Genomic DNA, 20827 nt, shown 5'->3' with positions numbered 1-20827 from the left:
TGGTAACCCACCCAGTATCTACACACCAAATAGTTTCTATCTCTGATAAAAGTACCAGTGACATGAGGCCCCTGTGCCACCAAGAGCTCTTTTCTGATGATTTATAACAAAAATAATGTTAACATGCGTTTTATTCATGGAAAGATGCATTGGTATTCCTGTAGCCCCATACTTCGAGTTGAATTCAGAGCCATAAAAGGCTCTGTGAGTGGGTAAGGTATTCTAGACTTCAATTTACCCCTCTGTACTCTATTTAAACTCTTTCAAAACCTCAGAGCCTGCTCTTTTTTCCTTAGCCCTCTCCTATTCTGTTCTTCTTGGATAAAGATAAATCCCTGGCTTTCTCTTTCCTAGCTTGTGTAATAAAAAATAGTTCTTGGAGATGTCAATAAGAAAAAGAAAAGGCCAGGCAGGACATGTCTACAATTCCAGCTACACAGGAGGCGTAGGTAGGTGGATTGAAGTCTGATGCTAGTCCCAGGCAAAAATTTGAGACCCTATATTAAAAATAACTAAACCAAAAAGAAAAGGGCTAGGGGCATGACTTGAGTAGTAGAGGGCATGCCCAGTAAACATGAGGTCCTGAGTTCAAAACTCAGTAATGCCCCCCCCAAAGAAATAAAAGAAAGAGATTTCCTCATGCATACATAAATTTGTTTACACTCTGACTAAGTTAAGATTGTGTTTTGGTATTTTCTTATTTTACTTCAGGATGCCTCAAAAAAAAAAAAAATCCTAAAATCTCCCTTGGCTTACTAGGATTGAGCATGCACTGCCTCTGATGTCTTTGACCAGTTCCCCTTGTTCCCTAAACACTGCCAACATAGTCTGGAACTCTGGTTTCTAAGAACACATTTTAAGAAGCAGGCTGAATTTTAATAGCAGAGAGTGCATTTAAGTATTTCTGGTGTGGAGTAGCCTAGAATCAAATGGATAGATAAGCCTGTAGTGAAAGGATAGCAGAGATAGGAGAGGAAGAGAGGAGAGGAGAAGAGGGGAAGGAAGGGGAAGAGGGGGGAGGAGAGAAAGAAGGGGAGGAGGAGGAGGAAGAAAAAGAACAAGAAGTAGGAGGAGGAGGAGGAGGGGCAGGAGAAAGGAGGGGGAATACGAAGAGAGTGTATGTTTGCAAGTGCTCACACATGTGGGTATCAGTGTTTACAGGATCATACTTGGCAAGATCTTTTTGTATTTTTTTTTATGAAAAGATGTATGAAGATAAAACAATCCAGTTTTCTTCTGTAACCCAATATTAGTGTGATGTGTAAGTTTTTGGACAATGTATTATTGTTCAAATGTAGTTGGTATAAGCATACAATTTTGTAAAGTGATTACTAAGGTTAGTACTTACTTGGCTGTGCAAATTAGGATGTGTTTGCTAAAATTCAAATACATACCTTGTGCATCTTTAGGTATGTGCCATGTGAATCACAGCCTAGAAAAGGACTCCAGGGATAAAAAATTTTATTGACACAAGTTTCAAGAAGAACAAGATTAGCCACGTAGAGGGAGAGAGGCATCTTTCTGAATCAGAGCCAGTATTTTGGTCTTGTCTTGTTGACTATGAGAGACAGAAAAAAAGGTCTCCCTAAAATGTTCATGCCTAATTCCCAGAACCTGTGACTATCTCATTTAGGTGGCTAAAGGGACTTTGCAAATGTGACTTAGATAAGGATTTGGAGTTTTATCTGGAGAGATTAGCTAGGATGATTTGGGTAGGCCAATGCCATCACTTACATCCTTAAAAGCAAGAACTTTTTCCTACTACGGAAGAAGGAAATGTGTCCATGGAAGAAAGCTCAGAGATACAGCATAGCTGAATTTAAAGATGGATGTGGACCACAAGGCAAGGATTATGGATAGCATGTAGAAGCTAGAAACATCAAGTACCTAGATTCAAGGATCTCCAGGAAGGACTGACTGACACCTTGCTTTTTTTTTTTCTTTTATTATTCATATGTGCATACAAGGCTTGGGTCATTTCTCCCCCCTGCCCCCACCCCCTCCCTTACCACCTACTCCGCTCCCTCCCTCTCCCCCCCACCCCCTCAATACCCAGCAGAAACTATTTTGCCCTTATTTCTAATTTTGTTGTAGAGAGAGTATAAGCCATAATAGGAAGGAACAAGGGTTTTTGCTGGTTGAGATAAGGATAGCTATACAGGGCATTGACTCACATTGATTTCCTGTGCGTGGTGTTACCTTCTAGGTTAATTCTTTTTGATCTAACCTTTTCTCTAGTTCCTGTTCTCCTTTTCCTATTGGCCTCAGTTGTTTTTAAGGTATCTGCTTTAGTTTCTCTGCGTTAAGGGCAACAAATGCTAGCTAGTTTTTTAGGACACCTTGCTTTTAACCTAGTAAGACTAGTGCCAAATTTCTGACCTACACACCTGTAGGATAATAAATTTGTATTCTTTTAAACCACTGGGATTGTGATAATTTGGTAAGTAGCACTAGAAATCTAATTCATTATGTGCTTCTATCCTTACCCATCAGAATACAACATTCCACAAGTTCTTAGCATGTACAGTAGTACATATCTTTACTTACTTCAGTTGCTTCAGTTTATTCTTTGAGGACTTAGTACAACCCACATGATATCAGAATGCTAACTAATATCTACATCTAGAAGGAACAACTGCAAGTCACAGAAGATATGGTGTGGCTTTGGAATCCATGTAATATGATTACCTCATTTTACAGATGAGGAAATAGGCCTGGATGCATTCATTGGCTTCTCCCATCTTAGCCCTTCCCACACCCGCTGATCATATTTAAACAACAACCTAAGAGACTGGAGGCATAAAAGGGAGGTAATGTGTTCCAGTCACTGGGCTTTCATTTACACCACTGTTCATTTATGTGTGAGTGTGTGTCTTAGTGAGAAATTTAGTCTTTCTGTCAGAACTTAGAAAATAAAAGCCTATTCCCATCCTTATTAAACACTGAATTTCTCAAGACTTGTATTTTCCCTTTGGGAGCCAGGTTTGATTGATGCCTACATATTGTACTCAATCCTATAGTTTACTTAGGCAAATATAGGATAACAATCAATGGAAACTTGCATGAACAAAAGCATCTGGATCAGTTGACGTAAACCATGACATATGAACACCTTTAAATCATTAGCCTAGGAGCACTTCCAGCTTCTCTTTATGAAATCCCATCGAGTCAATACTGAATAAACATTTCTCACCAGCAGAGATGCTGATAAATTTAAACAGATAAGTAAAATAATGACAGGGACATGCATCTTGACATACATCTTGACTGGCTCCTGTTGCATACTCACAGGAGGCCCCAGGGCGCCTTGTGGTCCCATGCTGCCCGTGATTCCTGGGACACCAGGGGCTCCAGGAATACCCTAAAAGAGAGGTAGGAAATAGAACAAAGTTGAGGATTCGCACATCCTCAGGAATGACAGCCAGCTTTCAAGCAGGGTCGCTAGTACACACTATGGTAGCTTCCCTCATCCTCATCACCAAGACTTCAGGATTCATTGCTCATTCCTATTCCCACCTACCAAGAATGGGAAGACTTTTTATGTGTGTGTGTGTTACATACTATTGGTCAGGTATGGTTCTTTCAAATTCAAGTTTTTCCTATGTCTAATGAAAACTAAATTAATGTAGATGGTCTAAGGCAAAGTGGATCAAGGATAGAATAATCAAGCCATACTGTTGTTTCATTTTCAAAAGATTTTTTTAGCTCTATACCAAGGGACAAGTGGTAATACCACAGGAAAAAATGGCTGACAAGTGAAAGGTGTGGTAGAAGAAAATTTCTCAAAAGAAATGAAATATTTTAAAGCAAAATACATCCCAGTAGTTTCTGGAAATACTTACAATTGGCCCTGGTGGTCCTGGAGGGCCAGAGGAACCATCCTTTCCAGGAAATCCCTGGGGAAAAAGAAACAGGATATCAACTAAGTGGGAGCTTTACATGACTTTCAAAACAGGCTCACCTAATTCCTTTCAATATTTGAGGGTTAGAGGGTCTTGCTGCTTGCTCTGGACTACCAAGGATTCACTGCTTTTAAACTCTTCATGGGAATTGCTTTTGGCAAGACTTTTGTGTCTGTTGGCTCCATTAAATTGTCTAGTGCAAGAATTTTAGGTGTCAGAAATGGCACTTACAAACTTAAACAATTTGTTTCCAGAAAATGTTTTTATTAAGCTAAATATAACAAATAAATAGGAGGACCTATTCTTACTAATTAATGACCAGGGAAGAAGATAAATTAGCTTCTTTCCTGCCTTAAGAGTCTTGGGCAAGGAATGCTTACCACAGGAATCTATAATGCATTAGGAGAACTGCAGTATCTGAAAGTCTGCAATTCTTGGGATGCAGGCCGAAGGAGAATATGTAATGATATTTCATCCTGTAATGATAATTTTGACTCTGAGCAGTTTGCTGAATGTATGTCATGGTGGGCCTGCAAGTGGAACATGCTTGCTTCCCATTCCATACCAGAAGAGTTTAAGACAGAAAGCAAATGATGTTCCTTATAAATACATCTTCCCAAGATATTAGATGTGCATGTGTATGTGTTATTTTTATGTGTGTTAAAAAAATAGCCATTGGAATGACTTACTTTTAAATAGTTACAATTCTTAATTGTAAATGCCTGTCCTTTCCACTTCCCATGCAGTTAACATGAGAGGGGATCCACTATCGAAATTTTATAAGTTTGTAAAATTTTGCAAAACATCACCTCTTACTATAAGGACAGACTTTTCACCATGGAATGAATCTTCTACTAGAATCATCATTTTCTATATCAACCAGCTCAAACCTACCATACCCAACTTTCTTGCTGCCTCTCCCAACTCCTTTTCTGATATCCCTGCCACTTTTCCAGATGAAAATTCTTCTCAGAGTGACTCACCTGTATTCAATTGTCCTTCCTACCATGAGGTGCAAGGAATGGAGTAAAGATGAGGGTGGTTGAACGGAAGTGGTATGAGTGGCAAGAGTTGGAGAGGTCACACGAGGATGGGTATGATGGGTGTGCAGGAAAAACACTGGTTAGCACAGCCCTTCCATCATTCTTTCTGCCTCAGAAAGCTAGTGAGTCTCAACACGAGAGGAAGCAAGAGCTAATGGTATTTCTGGTTTCCCTTTTCTGCCAGCATGAGTTGCTTGGCTACATTTTGCAGTCTCCTCACAATTAAGTTAGAGTCACATGCCTGAGCTCTGGCCAATGGAAAAAGCCAGTTCCAGTGCTGGCCAATGTAAATTTCCTATGTAGGATTCTTCACTTTCTTTTCCCCTTCTGTAGCAACTTTAGAGACCAAGTGTTGAAGATAAGACTGTCCAAGAAAGAATGACTCTGAGTCGAAAATGACTGTGTGGGCAGAGACTACTTACCCCTCCCTACTCCTCCATCCACCCTTGCTGACAGCACTAGATTGTGAATGAGCAATAAGATTTTATTTCATTCCACTTCATTTTATTGCACTGCATTAAACCACTTAATTTTTAGAGTTATCATACCCATTACTCAATGCTGATATACAAGCTAGTGTTGTCATTGTACTATCTTTTTGTTCTTCCACTTTAGTCAAAAATAGAGCCAAAAGTGCTGGTGCACACCTGCAAGACCAGCACTCAGGAGGCTGAGGCAAGAGGATTTGTTAATTCCAGGTTAGGATGGGCTGCCTGATGAGAACCTGTCTCAAAAAAATTTTTTTTGATTAGTCTGAGAAAGCTCCAGGGACAAGCCCAGATACGAACTAAGTTTTACCCACACATACACACACACACACACACACACACACACACACAAAACCATTCTCAATTTTCTAACTACACAACGAAAAGTAACACTGATGATGGTTGAAAGAAATTATTTTCAGGGCAGTTTAAATGTAGCATGTCCAGAATCAAAATATGTGAGAGATGAGTGAGACCCTAGAACCCCTATCCAACTCCTTCATATAGCAAGTGAGACAACCGGAGACTAAGAAGGTTGGAAACCTAGTTATTCAAAATCAAGGAAATTTTTGATAATATATTTTTTCTTAGATTATGCTCTCATAAGATAAAAGGTCTCTGGCACCTATTTAATAACTTAAGACATTTTTAAACGGACATCTTTTGGTTCCTGCCTCAAATGTCCTCTAGCACCAGATAGGAAGAGATCCTACAGGTGTGAGCCCACACCTGAAACCAGCCAACATGACTGTGAGGCAATCAGAATGATAGCATCACTGCAGGAGACTTCCCTGACTGTTCCAGGCTGTGCCCAGAAGGACATTTCAAATTCAAGCAGGGACAGACTTACTCATAGAGGTAGGCAAGCCATGACATATTTTCTTAAAAGGAAACTGCAGAAAATTGCACTGATCCCAGGAAGATCGAGCAGGAAATAGCATCTTTACACCCCTCTCCCAATTATGTGGGAAGGAATTTGCAAAAAGCAATAATCTGTGTGCTGTTCTATGATGACATTCTAAGGACACAGCTGTGAACAGGTTTGAATTCACTGATTTATAGACACCACATACTTCATGCTGAAGGGAAGATATGAGCTTAATTTTGTAGAGGGGCTACCACTTCAGTGTGATCAAATCAAAAGAGGAGACTAGAAAAGTTGTTTGCTTGCTCTGTGGTCTCCTATCCACACAGCGCCTCAGAAGCCAACATTTCTATTTCCTGTTTTTTAGGAAGTAAATGCTATTCATTGGTGCATCCTGAACACCTTCCTAGCACATCACTGGCACAAAATAGGTTCAATAAATGTTTAACCTGAATAAAATTCAGTGCTTATGCTGAATAAGGAAATGTTTGTTGGAGGTATGATGAGTGTGAAAATGTACAGGACGGGGGGAAATGCTGGTACCAATCCTCCTTACCCTTGAACCTCAACAACTATGTGGGACAGGTGTATGGTCATCTACTCTCAGAAGCCAAAATTCCATTATGGTAAAATCTTAGGGACAGTTTTCTAGAAACAGACCTGGACTCTGCTGTGGCTGATTTATTGCAGAAGTGATCTTAGGAGAAACCTATAAGGCAGTGGAGGAAGCAGAAGAGGGCAGAAGAGGCTAGGTGGAGAAGGTCTTAGCCTGATCCCATGGGGCTCCCTGGAGTGTGAATTATACAACAGAGTCAACCCATGGTAAGGTCTATCATCTCAATCATGGGCCATGGCCTTTCCAAGGGTTATTCTCTAAGGAAGAGGACAACTGTTAGCACTCAGCACTCACAGCAATGGGGGTTGTGGCATACCTGCCAGGTAAATAGGGTCAGAGCAGGTACCAACAGTATCCATACTGCGTTTGATTATGTCACTTCTTTCATGAACTGTCATAAACAACTGAACATTTTTAGACAGAATAGTTCAAGAATAAAGGTGTTTTTCTTACTTAATGAAAAGAAAAATTTTGAAAATGTTACAAGAAAAATAACTGACAAATTATGACTTTGGGATTCAATTTAATTACAAAGTTTGTTGGATGCTTTCAACCACTAGTAACTAAAATATTTTTGTATTTTCCACATCTTTCCTTTATCTATAAAATTTCTATTCCATATTAGGGAACAATCTGAGAAGATGTGTGCTTATGGATTGAACATCCTCTTAAATATTGGAAATACTTAATTAAGGAATGCAGAATAAATATTGGGAAATTCAAACTTAATAAGCTAATATAATTCCCTTAAATAGACATATATTTTTAAAATGCATGAAATTAGGCATCCACAATCAGGGATGTTTTACAACACAAATAGCTCTAGGCATTTTCCTTTTTGATAGTCCTACTTCAAAATATTAATATGAACCCAGAACCCACATTACTATAATTTTTGGTATAAAAACTTGAAAGGATTTTTATAATTTGTCTTTGAAAACATTTGGCTATGGGCAGATTATTAAGTTATGATTGGATATGATTTATCAACAAAGTAAAATCTAACCTACAGTTTAGTTTAAAAATCACTATTATTCTAATGAACACTAAATACACCTATGGCTGAAATTGCAAAGCACATGATTTTATGGATAGTTTACTAAACATTTATTAATTTCCATTTTCCATACTATACAGCAAATATATGTGTTTTTTTTCAGGTCTCAAACAATTTCTGTAAGCTCTGAAAGTTTTCAGTTCTGAGGTTCTGTGGCCTATGGTATCTAAAGCATGAAATCTACCTGTCCACAACTTGTGTTGCACTCGACATTAAAGTTGGAAGCTATCATATCTATGTTTATGGAGCTCTAAGATATAGCATACTCCTAGCAACTGTGAGGCCCTGAGTTGAAACTCTAGTAAAGCAAAAAAAAAGAAAGAAATAGCATACTGATCTGCTTGATTCATTTATGATTTTCATCACCCATGCCTTCTCCTAAGCCTACAGTCACAACACCAGCCTTAACATTTTGGAATATGGCCAATCTAAGGTCCTTTGATGGGTAGAGTGGGAACTACAAGCAGTTGGCATCCAATGAGTTGGTTGAAAGAGGTGACACCGCATTGAGAGCTAGAGAAGCTCCTGGTACACAATTTCAACTCTATGTTGTCACTCTGGACTGCTGTGAGACCAGTGTGGCAGTCAGACACCAGAAATAAGCCTGCTCTTGCAGCAAAGGATTAAGACCAGCCACCAGATGAAGAAGCTACACAGCAAAAAGCCACACACGCTGCAAACTTTGGCCCAGGATAGAGATCCCTGGAATGGCCTGAGACCAATCCTTGTGCACAATACCATGTTGGATCTCACTCGGGAATTTTCAATGACAAACACACATTAAAAGTGTGTGTAGTATATGTGTGCATTGATATATGCATACATACACTATTTTAACACAACATATTTATATACATTATTTTAATATGATGTATTTATGCAGAGTTATGTATTATTTTAGTTACTCATAGTTACAACTTCAGGAAATTAAAACAAACAAAAAAACCACCAGCAATATTGTGCCAAAGAAATTACTTGGATGTACAATAGCCTTACACAATGTACTATGCAATGATTCCAAAACCTAGATAGTTTTCAGAATTGTTAAGCTTTCTAAAATACATATTCCTAAGTCAAGAATCTGAATCTCTGAGTTTGAAGTCCAGGAATCTATCTATTAAACAAAGTATAACATAAAACAATGACCTAATTACTTAAGTGGTGGAACTGCTGGTTTACAAATAATAAAGATATCTGCTTTGACTCAGATGAACAGTTTTAAAACCAGAGTTCAGAGTACATGCTATTACTTCTACCATGCCTGTGTCCTAACAGAGGAATTTTTAAAGCTAGTAAGAACAGGAAACTAAATGCCCTGGTAGCTGTCTCCTTTTCAGATGTGCTTAGATATACTATAATTGAGGTAAAGCCACAAAGTAATTAAAGAGTCATATTTTTATAAGTGAAGTATCATTTTCCATTTCATGAAGAAAGTAACTCAAACTGGGTTCCTACTGCCCAAAAAATGTAGGGTGAGACCTTTTTAGTGTTGGAGCTGCTTATTAAATATCTTTCTTGTGAAAGACTTTCTCACAGTCATAAAATCCCACAGTGATCTTTATTAATGTAATTTGTGGAAAGAAAGAGTGTAGTGTTGCAACCAGAGAGATGGACGGAAATCTTGGCTCCAACACTTTTTAACTGTGAGACATTGTTCACTTCCTTCAACTTTCTGACCTTCAGGGTCTTTGTCTGAAAAACCAGGATGGATTAAGGAGCAGAACACTGGTGTAACACCACAGATACTCAATACTTAGTGGTGGTGGGTGTTGCCATTTTTATCAAAAAATCGTCCAAGTCCAAAATGCATGGTCTATCATCACTGCAGCTGACTGAGCTAATGCTTTTCCGGAATTTTATAAAAATCTGTCTAGACCCACAAAGAAAATCAAATCACTCTTTCCACTAGTTTTGTGATGGTATCTTACATTTCCTTTTCTGAAGAAGAAAGATACTCTAGGGGGAAATTATCACGAATTTCACAAAGTGCTTTTGAGATGAATCTCTCATTGCTGCCTAACATTTATGATTGGGGTAAAATCTAAATAGTTGATTCAAGTTCAATTTCTCAAGTACATTTTAAGTCCAACTCACTTTTGATGAAATGAGACATTCCGCACAATATGGCTTTTGTGGACATCAAACCCACATACTTAGGAACATGTTTCAAGTATCCTTTCAAAGTAGAATCCAAAAGAAAAAAAACTTAAACACCAAACTTGCTTTTTCTTTAGACATTATGTATTTTTTTTAGAATCTTCCAAGGCATTTTAGTATATCACACACTGACAATATAAAATGCACTGACTTGTTAGGTTTACTTGAAAATAGTGAATACTAATGATATTAGCTAAAATTGCATTTTTATTTAGAAATGGTTTATACTAATCTTCACAAGAACCCCATAGAGTCAAATACTATTTTTTATACTTTACAGCTGAAGAAAGTGAGTTTTGGAAACCTGAAATAACAGGCCCAATGTTACACAGCCAAGGTTTATTTTTTTTCTCCTCTTATTTTATCATTTTTACATTTACTTACATGTGTATACATTGTTTGTGCCACCTCCTCCCCCATCACTCCCAACGCCAGGGTTTAAATACAGGTCTGGCTAATAGTGAAGTGTGACCTTCCTCATTCCTGCTTCTTAATAGCTCACAATTTGAGCAGAATTCAAATGCAGAATGCTCTCTACAGTATTTCATTTTTTACAGGTGAGGAAGGAAGGCTATGGTTGAAGCATGGAGATACAGAGAGCAGTTACTGGGGATAAAGGAAGCACCCCAAAGTAAATTTACTTGAAATTTAGAACCTAGCACCCTCTGTACAAGGAGGGATTACTATCTCCCAGGTGTTTTTAATAACTCCTCAACATTTTCATTTCTTCTGACTTTTTTTATAAGACCGTATGAAAAACTGTAAAGTAAACATAATTTTAAAGTTTCTATTTAGGATGCTAGCCAGAAAAGTGATAGCTGGGGAGAAAGAAAGCGACTCTCAGAACTAGAAAGGAGGTTTTTCTTTTTCTTTTTTTTAGTACTTTCTTTTACTCCATTATCTATCTATCTGTCTGTCTGTCTATCTATCTATCAATCATATTTTGCCTGTTCTTTCTGGTCTTCTAAAGGACCATCTGGATGTCTAGGGTGGGGGCTGAAAAATCTATCACATGTCAGAGGAACTCAAAGGCCACAGGATAGGCCTAGATTTCACAGACACCAAGAAAAAAAGAAAGGAAAAAAAGATGGAATTGACAGGATTTACAGCAGAAAAGAAGGATGAGACCAGAATGTCTTATTTGGAATGGTGTGGAATGAAATGGGATGCCTAACTGCCTTTAGTTGCTGAATGTGTGAAAGCAATTGCTGCTGTCACAGTGTAGGCCTGCACTGTGCTTTATTGGCTTTCCAGTTAGAGGTGAAAACTTGCTCAGTGAAGAAGTCCAGCTTGAGCTGGACATGTTTATGGCCTTAGGCCCAGAGTTGAATAAGAACTGTCTCTAAGAGTCCAAAATTCCCCCTTGGGAATAGCCAGAATAAGCCAGAAACATTAGAAGAGGAGCTGTTTCTTCTCTTTTTCTCTCTCTCTTTTTTTTTTTTTGTTATTTGTTAAGACCTCTTACCACCCAACCCCAGATAAATTCAAGGATAACATTTGTCCAAGCTTCAGTAAAGACAGGTAAATCTTTCTCTAAGCTAATGGTCAAGGTGATGGCTGCAAGGTTTGGGCTATGAGTTCTTGTTGTCCATAAGACAAAGAAAAATCAAAAAGAAAGAGCAGTAAGGATAGGCCTACCACCCTTACAACCACACTTCACTTACTGACTCTCAAGATTCTAGGCAGTCATAAGCACTGGCTGGACATGACCACAAGGTGTTATTGAAGCTTCCTTCTTCCCTGCATAGAATAGCGTCACTCACTCAGGGCCAGGGAAGATGAAGGCTCAATACCACTAAGAGACATAAGTGTTCCCAGTGAAGGAAAAACTAGGCCTGTCTTTTTGGTTCCCTGTCCAACTTAACTGGGGAGCATTCTGGAAAGGGCTTGTCAGTTACTTTAGCAGTGAGTCTTACCATTCTGCTTGCTCTTCATCTGTTATGTGCCATCATTATAGTTGATAAAGGCCTAAGGCAGAGAAGAATAATCTCGGAGGTGTGTGTTCTTAGTACTGTTTAGGCAGCACCTCTTATCCCACTGCCTAAGCAGAAAGACCTGGTACTCCATGAAGTATGTCTTCTGGAGTGCTTTTCATCCTACATCTGTCTACTTCTGTTAAGGTTGGTCCTGGGCCTCTGACTTTACAACCCTGCTAAGTGACTATCTAATTGTTTTAGACCATTACTATCCTTAAGCTCTCAGATCAGTTGACAAAGTAGACGATAGTCACCTACATGACTCCTTTTTCACCCACCCTTCCTCCTTCCTTTGATGCTGTCTCTGAGATGACTCATTTGTTTCCCTGGCCCAGAGGAGAAGTCATGTTCGAGACTCTGCCTTATGCTTCTATCTCCTCCATGTAGATGGTTTACAAATTGCTGCCTTTAGCGATTGAAATTACATCCTCTTCTCGATTCTTCTCAGTAGACAGTAATGGGAAACTCTTTTTGGGCTGAGAGTAGTAAGTGACTCATAGCTTGTGTTTGGTTAAGATATGGCTGATTGAAAAATATATACATGGTTCTTCCTTTAAGCACGGCAACTCTGTTACACAACTCCAGAGGCACCACTGCTTTACTTTGTATGAATGGCACCTCCTTCATTGTACACTGAAATGATATTGTCCTCAACATCTATTGTAAGACAGACAGAACAATCTTAAAAACATGATCCTATAATGAATGCACGCGTTCATCTACTGACAATCATTTTAAAAAGCACCTCCACTCCCATCCACAAAGTTTTCAAAGTAGTAGTAAGACACACCCTCAAGGTTTTACTTCCAGTTTAAGGAAGAGAGGAAAATAAAATCCAACTGTAGTTCTCTTATCACTTTATTACAGCTTTAAGACTTTAAATGCTGTAGAAGAACATGACATGTTTAGAGAAATAGCAAAATATTTATAAGACATCTGTGTGAGTAGATTGATTTTAACAGAAAGAATTCCCCAAAACCCAAAGATTCAAATGCTAATCCAACGTATTTGATTTGGAGTTCTTTACCAACACTAGAATCTACACATAGGTAAATCAAATAAACTTACTCAACAAAATCTTTAGACTTGTCATTTTCAAAATTTCAGGAATCATGAAGGAATCTAGGTATGTAACCACACAGGATCTTAGCCTAAGCCCTTTGCCAAAACATATAAATACTTCCATACACTCCTTCCCAATGTACAAGAACCTTACATAAATCTAACTTTAGAGAATGCCTTCTTTAGATATATTCACCTGAACATGTTTTACAGATTAATTTCATTTGATGAACAGAGACACACTGAGATTTTAGCCAAATGAAGTTTAATGTTAAAAAAAAAAGTAGAAGGGATTTAGGGTTCTACACCTACACTTCCATATAAAAACCAATCTCCATATTTTTGAGTAGCATAGCTATCCTGAGGTTTTAAAGGTGGGCCTTGTTTGAGTAGAGAAGTTAGTCTCATAACCAATTACTTGCTAACCTCATGGGTGAATGTACCAAAACCCCCAGTGAATGCCACATGCTGTCTCTGATTGGATCAAAATGACTGTCACTCCCTATTATTCAGTCTTGAGAAAATCAGAGTTGCTCATATGCCTGAATCAGTGATAGATTAAGAAGACAGCATTTTTTCCCCTACGGAAAAATACAATGATTTCTTATTGTCTTCATACTGAAGTTCAAAATCTTTATCCCTCTCCAAACAGATGTTTTAAGTGTATTTACCTGTCTAGCTGCATCCTTGACAAATTCCCCACACCTAAATATGTGTGTGTGCACACATATGCACACACACAGAGCATTCTTTTTTCTCTTCATTTCTTTTTTATTTTTATTAGCTTATGTTAATTGTACAAAGTAATGGGTTTCGTTATGACCTTTCCAAACATGGATACAATACACTCTGAAATATTTCTCCTTTGTTATTAGTGTATATTAATTATAAAAAAGGGCTTCATTGTGATAGTTCCACATATAGCATTCTAATCTCCATCCATACTATACTATGTGCCAAATTGGAAATGCCTCACTTTCTCTTCCCTCCTTCAAATATACTTTCTTTCTGCTTACACTAGCTTTCCTTTTTCCTTACCTGGCTACCACTGTCATTCAGATGGTTCCTCCTTTGGCAAGCCTTCCCTGATCTTCCAAGTCCAGCTTGGTTATCCATTCTTTGTGTTCTCACTGGGCTCTTACCCCATGATAGCGGTGCAGTATAGTATCTTGTTTATTACATTTCCTCCCAATAAAGTGTAAAGTGTTTGAGAACAAGGAACTTAAACCTGGCTCAACTAAATAAAGTAACTAATCACTCCCCAAGCATTTTATACTTTATTTTACTGCTGTCCACTTGAACAGATGAAAAGAATAGATAACTGAAATATGCTAAACAAATGGAGATTTCTTTATAAGCCATACTACTTAAACTTCAATCCATATGATTGCTGATTTCTTTTTAAGTTTGTACTTTAAGGATTTTCAAGAACTGGGAAAATCTACTAAGCCAATGCAGGCAATTCAGTGTGAACTGTGTTGAGGTTTGGGAGAATTCAGAAAGGAGTGTTGCCAGTTTGGGAAAGTTTGATGAAATAATAGACATACATGATATTAGTGAAGGGAAGTAGATGAAGCATAGGTAGAATGTAGATTGATGGGAGAAAATAAAAACCAAATTGGCTTTCCTTCCTTTCATAAAAACCTGCCCAGAGCAGAGTGACTTGGTCACAAGCCTGCTTGCTAAAAGGTAACCTTAAGCAAGTTCTTACCCTCTGGCCTGGTGAGCCATCACGCCCTGGGGAACCCACGCCTCCTGGGATACCCTAGGTAGAACAAGGACAGAAAAGTGTCATATTCACAGTAGTGAGCCATTCTCTTACCCAACTTCCCTGAAATACATCAAGGCCTCCAAATAAGCATAAAGGAGAACCTTTTGTGACATAGTATTCAGACCCAAAAGTTACTCCCGGGAAGGGAATTTTCCCATCAGGGCCTCACTCGCCCTGGGAATATCGTGGGGGCTCTTAGGAGGTGTTTAAGGTAAATGAACACAAGCAAATGGCTTTTATAAGGGAACCACTGCCAAGGTCACAGCTGACTCCAGAACTACAGCCTTTTATCCTTGGCAAAACTCTAGAGCTGAGGACAACAGACAAAAAATATAAATAATACCTGTGGACCAGGAAGACCAGTATCTCCTTTCTCTCCTTTTTCACCTGGCATTCCCTGAATTTCCAAAAGTACACAGAGTTAACTCCACATGAGTAAATTCTTAGTCTTGTTTTTTCTCCCCTCTGATGATTACAATATTTTCAGCATTAAATTCCTTTCACGCTAACATCCTCACACAGCAGATTTCATTGCTCACATATGTGAAGCCCTCTATGTAAACGTCACTATGGAGCTGAATGTTTATATCCAGAATAGTTCCAACAAAGAATATACATTCCATACGGCCACACTGATACCATACATACATGAAGTGGAGAGTCAAGTATTTTAACATTATTCATCGTTAAAAAATTTTTAAATCTCAGATCTACATAGATTTGCTTTGTTTTTTGTTTTGGCTAGAAAAATGTAAGAATGGAAAAATATTAGGCAGATAGTAAGACCACAACAAATATTTATTATTAGTAATAGTAAGTATGCAAATTGGCATATGAATGCTTTCTAAAAATATAAAAAAAAAAACACTGTAGGGAAAAACTTTTCACCTAAGCAGAAACAAGGAAAAACTGTGAAAAAGTGGGCTTAAAAGGACCCGGTACTTCAAATATTAACTAGAAATTCGTTTTATTCTTTGAATCTGTACACTGATAGTAACAATAACAAAGCTCAATAAGTGGAATAAAATTTATTTTCAGTAGTACAAAATAGCTTCTCAAAGAAATTCATCTGTAGGAGGTATACCATTGAAACTCTAAAACTCGGTGGACTGTGCTTTGATGTCCATTAGGAAAATGACTGTTAACTAAATTGCTCATCAACAATTACAACAAACTTTGTATAACATTTTTACTTTCTATTACAGCCCTAAATGGCTATGCATGCTAAGCTCTGCTTTTCTTCTTTAGACACAATCCTGTGGGATACCTATCCCTGAAAACGTACCTGTTTCTTAAAAGACTCCCATCATTAAACAAAAAATTGCTGCAGGCACAGCTAATGAAAGATTTGTGGTCAATCATTAATTTCAAAGAAACTGAAGCTCACTATGAAGACACAGGAGACAAGAGTTCACTCTTTTAAACCCAATGGGTCAACAATAAAAACCATCTGACTATTTCTATGGCACTCACAGGCATTCCTTGAATAGACAGACCACTTGGTCCTTGGGGTCCAGGGGGACCCTGAGGTCCTGCAGGGCCTATTTCACCTCTAGGGCCCTCTGGTCCCTGGAAGGCAAGAGAGAAAAGAAAGTTAGACTCTATGATATCTAAAAGATATTTCTGTTTATGCCATGTATAATTTATTTCCTTCTATAATTTCTGCTAAGACATGAAAGACTCAGGAAAACAAGACAAGTCTCAATGATTTACCTCCCAGGCAAAATGTCATCAGTAAGCCATAAGAATAAACACAAAGAGATTGCTGCAACTTTATTATTTTGCTTCCAAAAATAAGAATGCTGTGCCAATTATGTAACTAGACCCACCTCAATTCATAACAAATTCAAAAGTTGTAAGTGGTTCAGGACCACCCTCCTGGTCTGTGAAGTTTCAACTACCCAGACAAACCAGATAAACTACATTCCCGCCATCTTCTTGCAGAGATGGTATAGGTTAAACCGAAATAAGGTGCAAAGGCATCCCTTTCACCTCAGCAATCCTCACTTCTATAGTTCGGACCTTGTTTTGTTTAAACTACACCACCTCTACAATCTTATACCCAGAAAATCTACTTATCTTCAACATTTTCTCCTTTCCTATTTTATTCTGTGATTCCAACAAAAGCTATTCTTTTATTAAATTAAGACCTCTGATGCTTGTGCATTATCTTTTATTTTAATTGACACATTATAACTGTACATAGTTTTTTTGTTGTTGTTCATTTATTCACATATGCACACATTGTTTGGGTCATTTCTCCCCCCTGCTCCCCTCCCCCACCCTTCCTCTCTCTGTATAGCTATCCTTAACTCAACTAGCAAAAACACTTTGTCTTCCTTATTATGCTTATGTCGTTACTTCAACAAAATATAATTGTACATGTTAACGAGACACCATGTGCTATTTCAATGCATGTATAATGCTCAAATCCAGGTAAGCATATCTAGCTTCTCAGACATCATTTCTGTGTGGTGAAAACATTAAGAATCCATTTTTTTGAAACATGTAGAACATTATTATTATAATATACATTCATTCTATTGTGCAATACAACATTAGCACTTGTTTCTCTTATGTAATGGTGACTTTGCATCTGTTGTCCAAACCTCCCCATCTTCCCCCTGCCCCACTCCCCAGGCTTTGATAACCACTGTTTCACTCTCAACTTCTATAAGATCAACTATTACAAATTTTTATATATGAATGAAATCATGTGCTATTTGTCTTTTTTGTGCCTGGCTTATTTCATTTAACATAATGATGACACCCAGTTTCATCCATGTTGTCACAAATGCCAGGATTACATCCTTTGTATGGCTGAATAGTATTTCACTGTATATATATACACACACACACATATATACATATATACACATATATATGTATAAATGTGTATATATACATATATACACATATATATGTATAAATGTGTATATATACTAGATTTTCTTTATCCATCTGTTAGTTGATAGACAGTTTCAGTGTTTCCATTTCTTGCTTATTGTGAATAAAGCTGCAATAAACATGGGAGTACAGATGTCTCTTTTGACATGCTGATTTCAAGAGTGTATATTCAGGGATCATCTGCATAGTTTGTAATGTAGCCTGCTAATTTCATTTCTTTTAGATGTATAACTTGGGAGTCATCTTAAATGAAAGATTGGTGAATCTATTACTTAAGGCAAACAATATGGAAGAAAAAGCATAATGAAATACAGTACAGATAAATAGCGAATGCATATTGACTTTTGTTAAGACTTAGGTGTGTGAGAATAACCACATGGAAATACTTAGTAGTTCAGGAGTCAGGCAAAAATCTGAAGCAGGATAGATTTTGGAGTACTTAAGAGACATGATCATGGGCAAGCTTACCAAGGCAAAAGTGTTGATAGAGTAAAAGAGAAAGCAGATGAAAATTAGGTGGAAATTAATCTGAAATATAAAAAAAATTAAAAAATAGGAGGAGAATGAAGATGGAATGATGTGGAAAAGACCAAAGAAGGAAAACTTACAGAAAGGGGTTTAAGCAGGTTAATTGTCATAGAGATCACAAGTGGAAAAACAATTAAACCATATCCTCTGGAACTTGTAACGTGGGTATTTGGTGACTTTAATGAGAGTAAATTCACCAGACTCCTCTCCTAGGGGATCAAAAAAGTCACATTTGGAATCTGGACATGGTGGCATACTTCTGTAATCCTAGCATTCAGGAGACTGAGGTGAGGTCATGAGTTTGGGGTCAGCCTGGGTTACATAGTGAGACCTGTCACAAACAAAAGAACAAACAAACCAGACCAACTAACCAAACAAAAAGAAAACATATGTACTGAGATTTATTTGTGAGAATATAGAATAATGGAATGAAAACTATTCCAACAAGAAGCATAGATGGCAGAAGAGGAAGTGAGCTAGATGTTTTAAAATGTGGTGGCGAACAGAGACAACTTATAAATGTTGCTTGATATTTTATAATAGTTTAAATACATCATTTATATTTTATTGAGCAATAGAGAATGGAGTAGGACAGAAAGTAAGTGGTCCATTTTATTCTGTAAAATATGAGGTAAAAATAAGTAGGAGAGAAGAACAACATTGTTGCTTTGTGCTTCCAAATTCCTATTATCTATTTGCTGCAACAAAGTAAAACATGTGGAAAGTCCACAATGTAAAAATGTGTACTCTTTTGTTCAGTAAGACTTTTTTTCCCCAAAAGCTACTATATACTCATATTTGTGATTTGTCAAAATCATCATACAGAAATAGCCTTACTAGTAGCAATCGTGTGGGAATTGATAATTGGAGAAAATGGGTTATCTTGGGATCACTAAACATCTATGAATTAAATCATCTCCATGGTTGAAACCATCATCCAACAAGAATATTGGAAAAACAATGAGATCATGGCAGGAGAGGTGTTGGGAGAAAAAAGCCAGAAAGTACAGGAGCTCATTCAAAGGAAAACCAGAGCATCCTTGCTTGAGAAGAGGCCTCCAGAAACAGGCCTTTCCTACAGCACAGTAAGAGACAGAACCAAGTAAACATGCCAAACTCTGTCTCAGAAAACAAACAAACCAGGAGACATTGTATGGACTGAACTTTGAGTTGGCTAGTACCTGATTATCTTCAGCCTTCTTGCACTTGCTTCTTTTTCATTCCCACATTTTCTCCTACCTTGATTCATCTGTTTCCAATTTTATTGTAGAAAGTTTTGTAATATTCTCTTCTCTATGAATAAATACTATGCAAATTTAATGAGTAGCCATATTGAAGCAGTAACTCAAGCAAGATGGACAGAGTAGGGATCATGTGGAACAATGTCGTGAAGATAAGATGGGGAGTCAAGCTATAAAGAACCTTGAATGCTGTACCAAACAGGGTGAATTCTGTTCTCACAGAAATGGGCAATGACTGCAGGTCTTTATATATGATATGATCCAGCCTAGACTTTAAGGAAATGAATCCAGAACACATGTGAAGAATCAATCAGAGAGTCAAGCCACTTGAGACAGGAGATCAGTTAGAAGATTTGCCAAAAGCCAGAGAGAAGAAGATGAGGTCTGAACTCAATTACTGGCTGGGCTTTTGCCAGTCCTTAGGATGCCTTTGTGCAAAGTAGAAAAACGTGCATCTTGACATAGCTTGGTGTGGCCTGGTCATATTGACTGATGCCTCTGTACAGTGTACAACCTGAACTATCATGCTTGGTGGCCTTGGGTAGTAAGAATGGGAAACAACACTGTGTATTTGAATAAACATAGTGACAAAGCAGCAGGAGGAATCTAAAACCTGAGAAATTATCTGGAAGAAACTGATACCAAGTTGTGATCCTGGATAAGTCCTCTTAAGATTCATTTTTGCTATAGATGGAGGAAGAGAAGAATGTACCAGACAGAGAACTACCTTGAAGACTAAATCACTCAGAAAATTGACACTTGTTTTAGTCCCAGGAATCTTTTTTTCACTGCTATTAAATGCTGTTTTTAATTAAGAAGCACAAGTCTTTAAAAATAAGGAAAAATGGTTAGAGACAACTTTCATAAAGCTAGGAAGCTTTAAATCACAAGAGTAAATTAAATCACATTATGATGGCTACTTGAGAAAGAAAGAGACAGAGAATTACCTTTGGACCCTGTTCACCTTGTTGGCCTTTTGGTCCTCGGAGTCCTGGACCACCCTGGCAAACAGATGTTAAGAATTAGCTTAAAGACAAATCTCAAAACAGTATATTTCATTCATTTTCTTAATAATATAGGATTATGTCATTATTATTTTATAAAAAGCCCACACATTGTATACTGTTATATGTTCATCATGTCCTTAACTGGGAATTCACCACCCAGCTCCCAGCCCTCCCTGAAGATGATTTCATGGTTTGAGAAAATTTTCC

At 37.7% G+C, this 20827-nt stretch overlaps 1 protein-coding gene across 6 annotated transcripts in view; it reads right to left on the bottom strand.

Annotated features, from left to right (window-relative positions):
• Col14a1 (collagen type XIV alpha 1 chain) overlaps positions 1-20827 on the bottom strand; it is a 277904-nt gene that overhangs the window by 29044 nt on the left and 228033 nt on the right. For all 6 annotated transcript variants that reach the window (XM_074069130.1, XM_074069129.1, XM_074069128.1 and 3 more), the window contains 6 exons: positions 20561-20614; positions 16411-16506; positions 15281-15334; positions 14878-14931; positions 3843-3896; positions 3290-3361 (listed from right to left, as the gene is read on the bottom strand). In XM_074069130.1, the coding sequence (XP_073925231.1) occupies positions 3290-3361; positions 3843-3896; positions 14878-14931; positions 15281-15334; positions 16411-16506; positions 20561-20614 (384 nt within the window). The remainder of the gene's footprint in view (positions 1-3289; positions 3362-3842; positions 3897-14877; positions 14932-15280; positions 15335-16410; positions 16507-20560; positions 20615-20827) is intronic.

Source organism: Castor canadensis, chromosome 3 (genome assembly GCF_047511655.1).
Source record: "Castor canadensis chromosome 3, mCasCan1.hap1v2, whole genome shotgun sequence".
Taxonomy (NCBI): domain Eukaryota; kingdom Metazoa; phylum Chordata; class Mammalia; order Rodentia; family Castoridae; genus Castor; species Castor canadensis.
The sequence above is the reverse complement of the archived record's forward strand: the minus strand, read 5'-3'. Positions and strand labels throughout refer to the sequence as shown.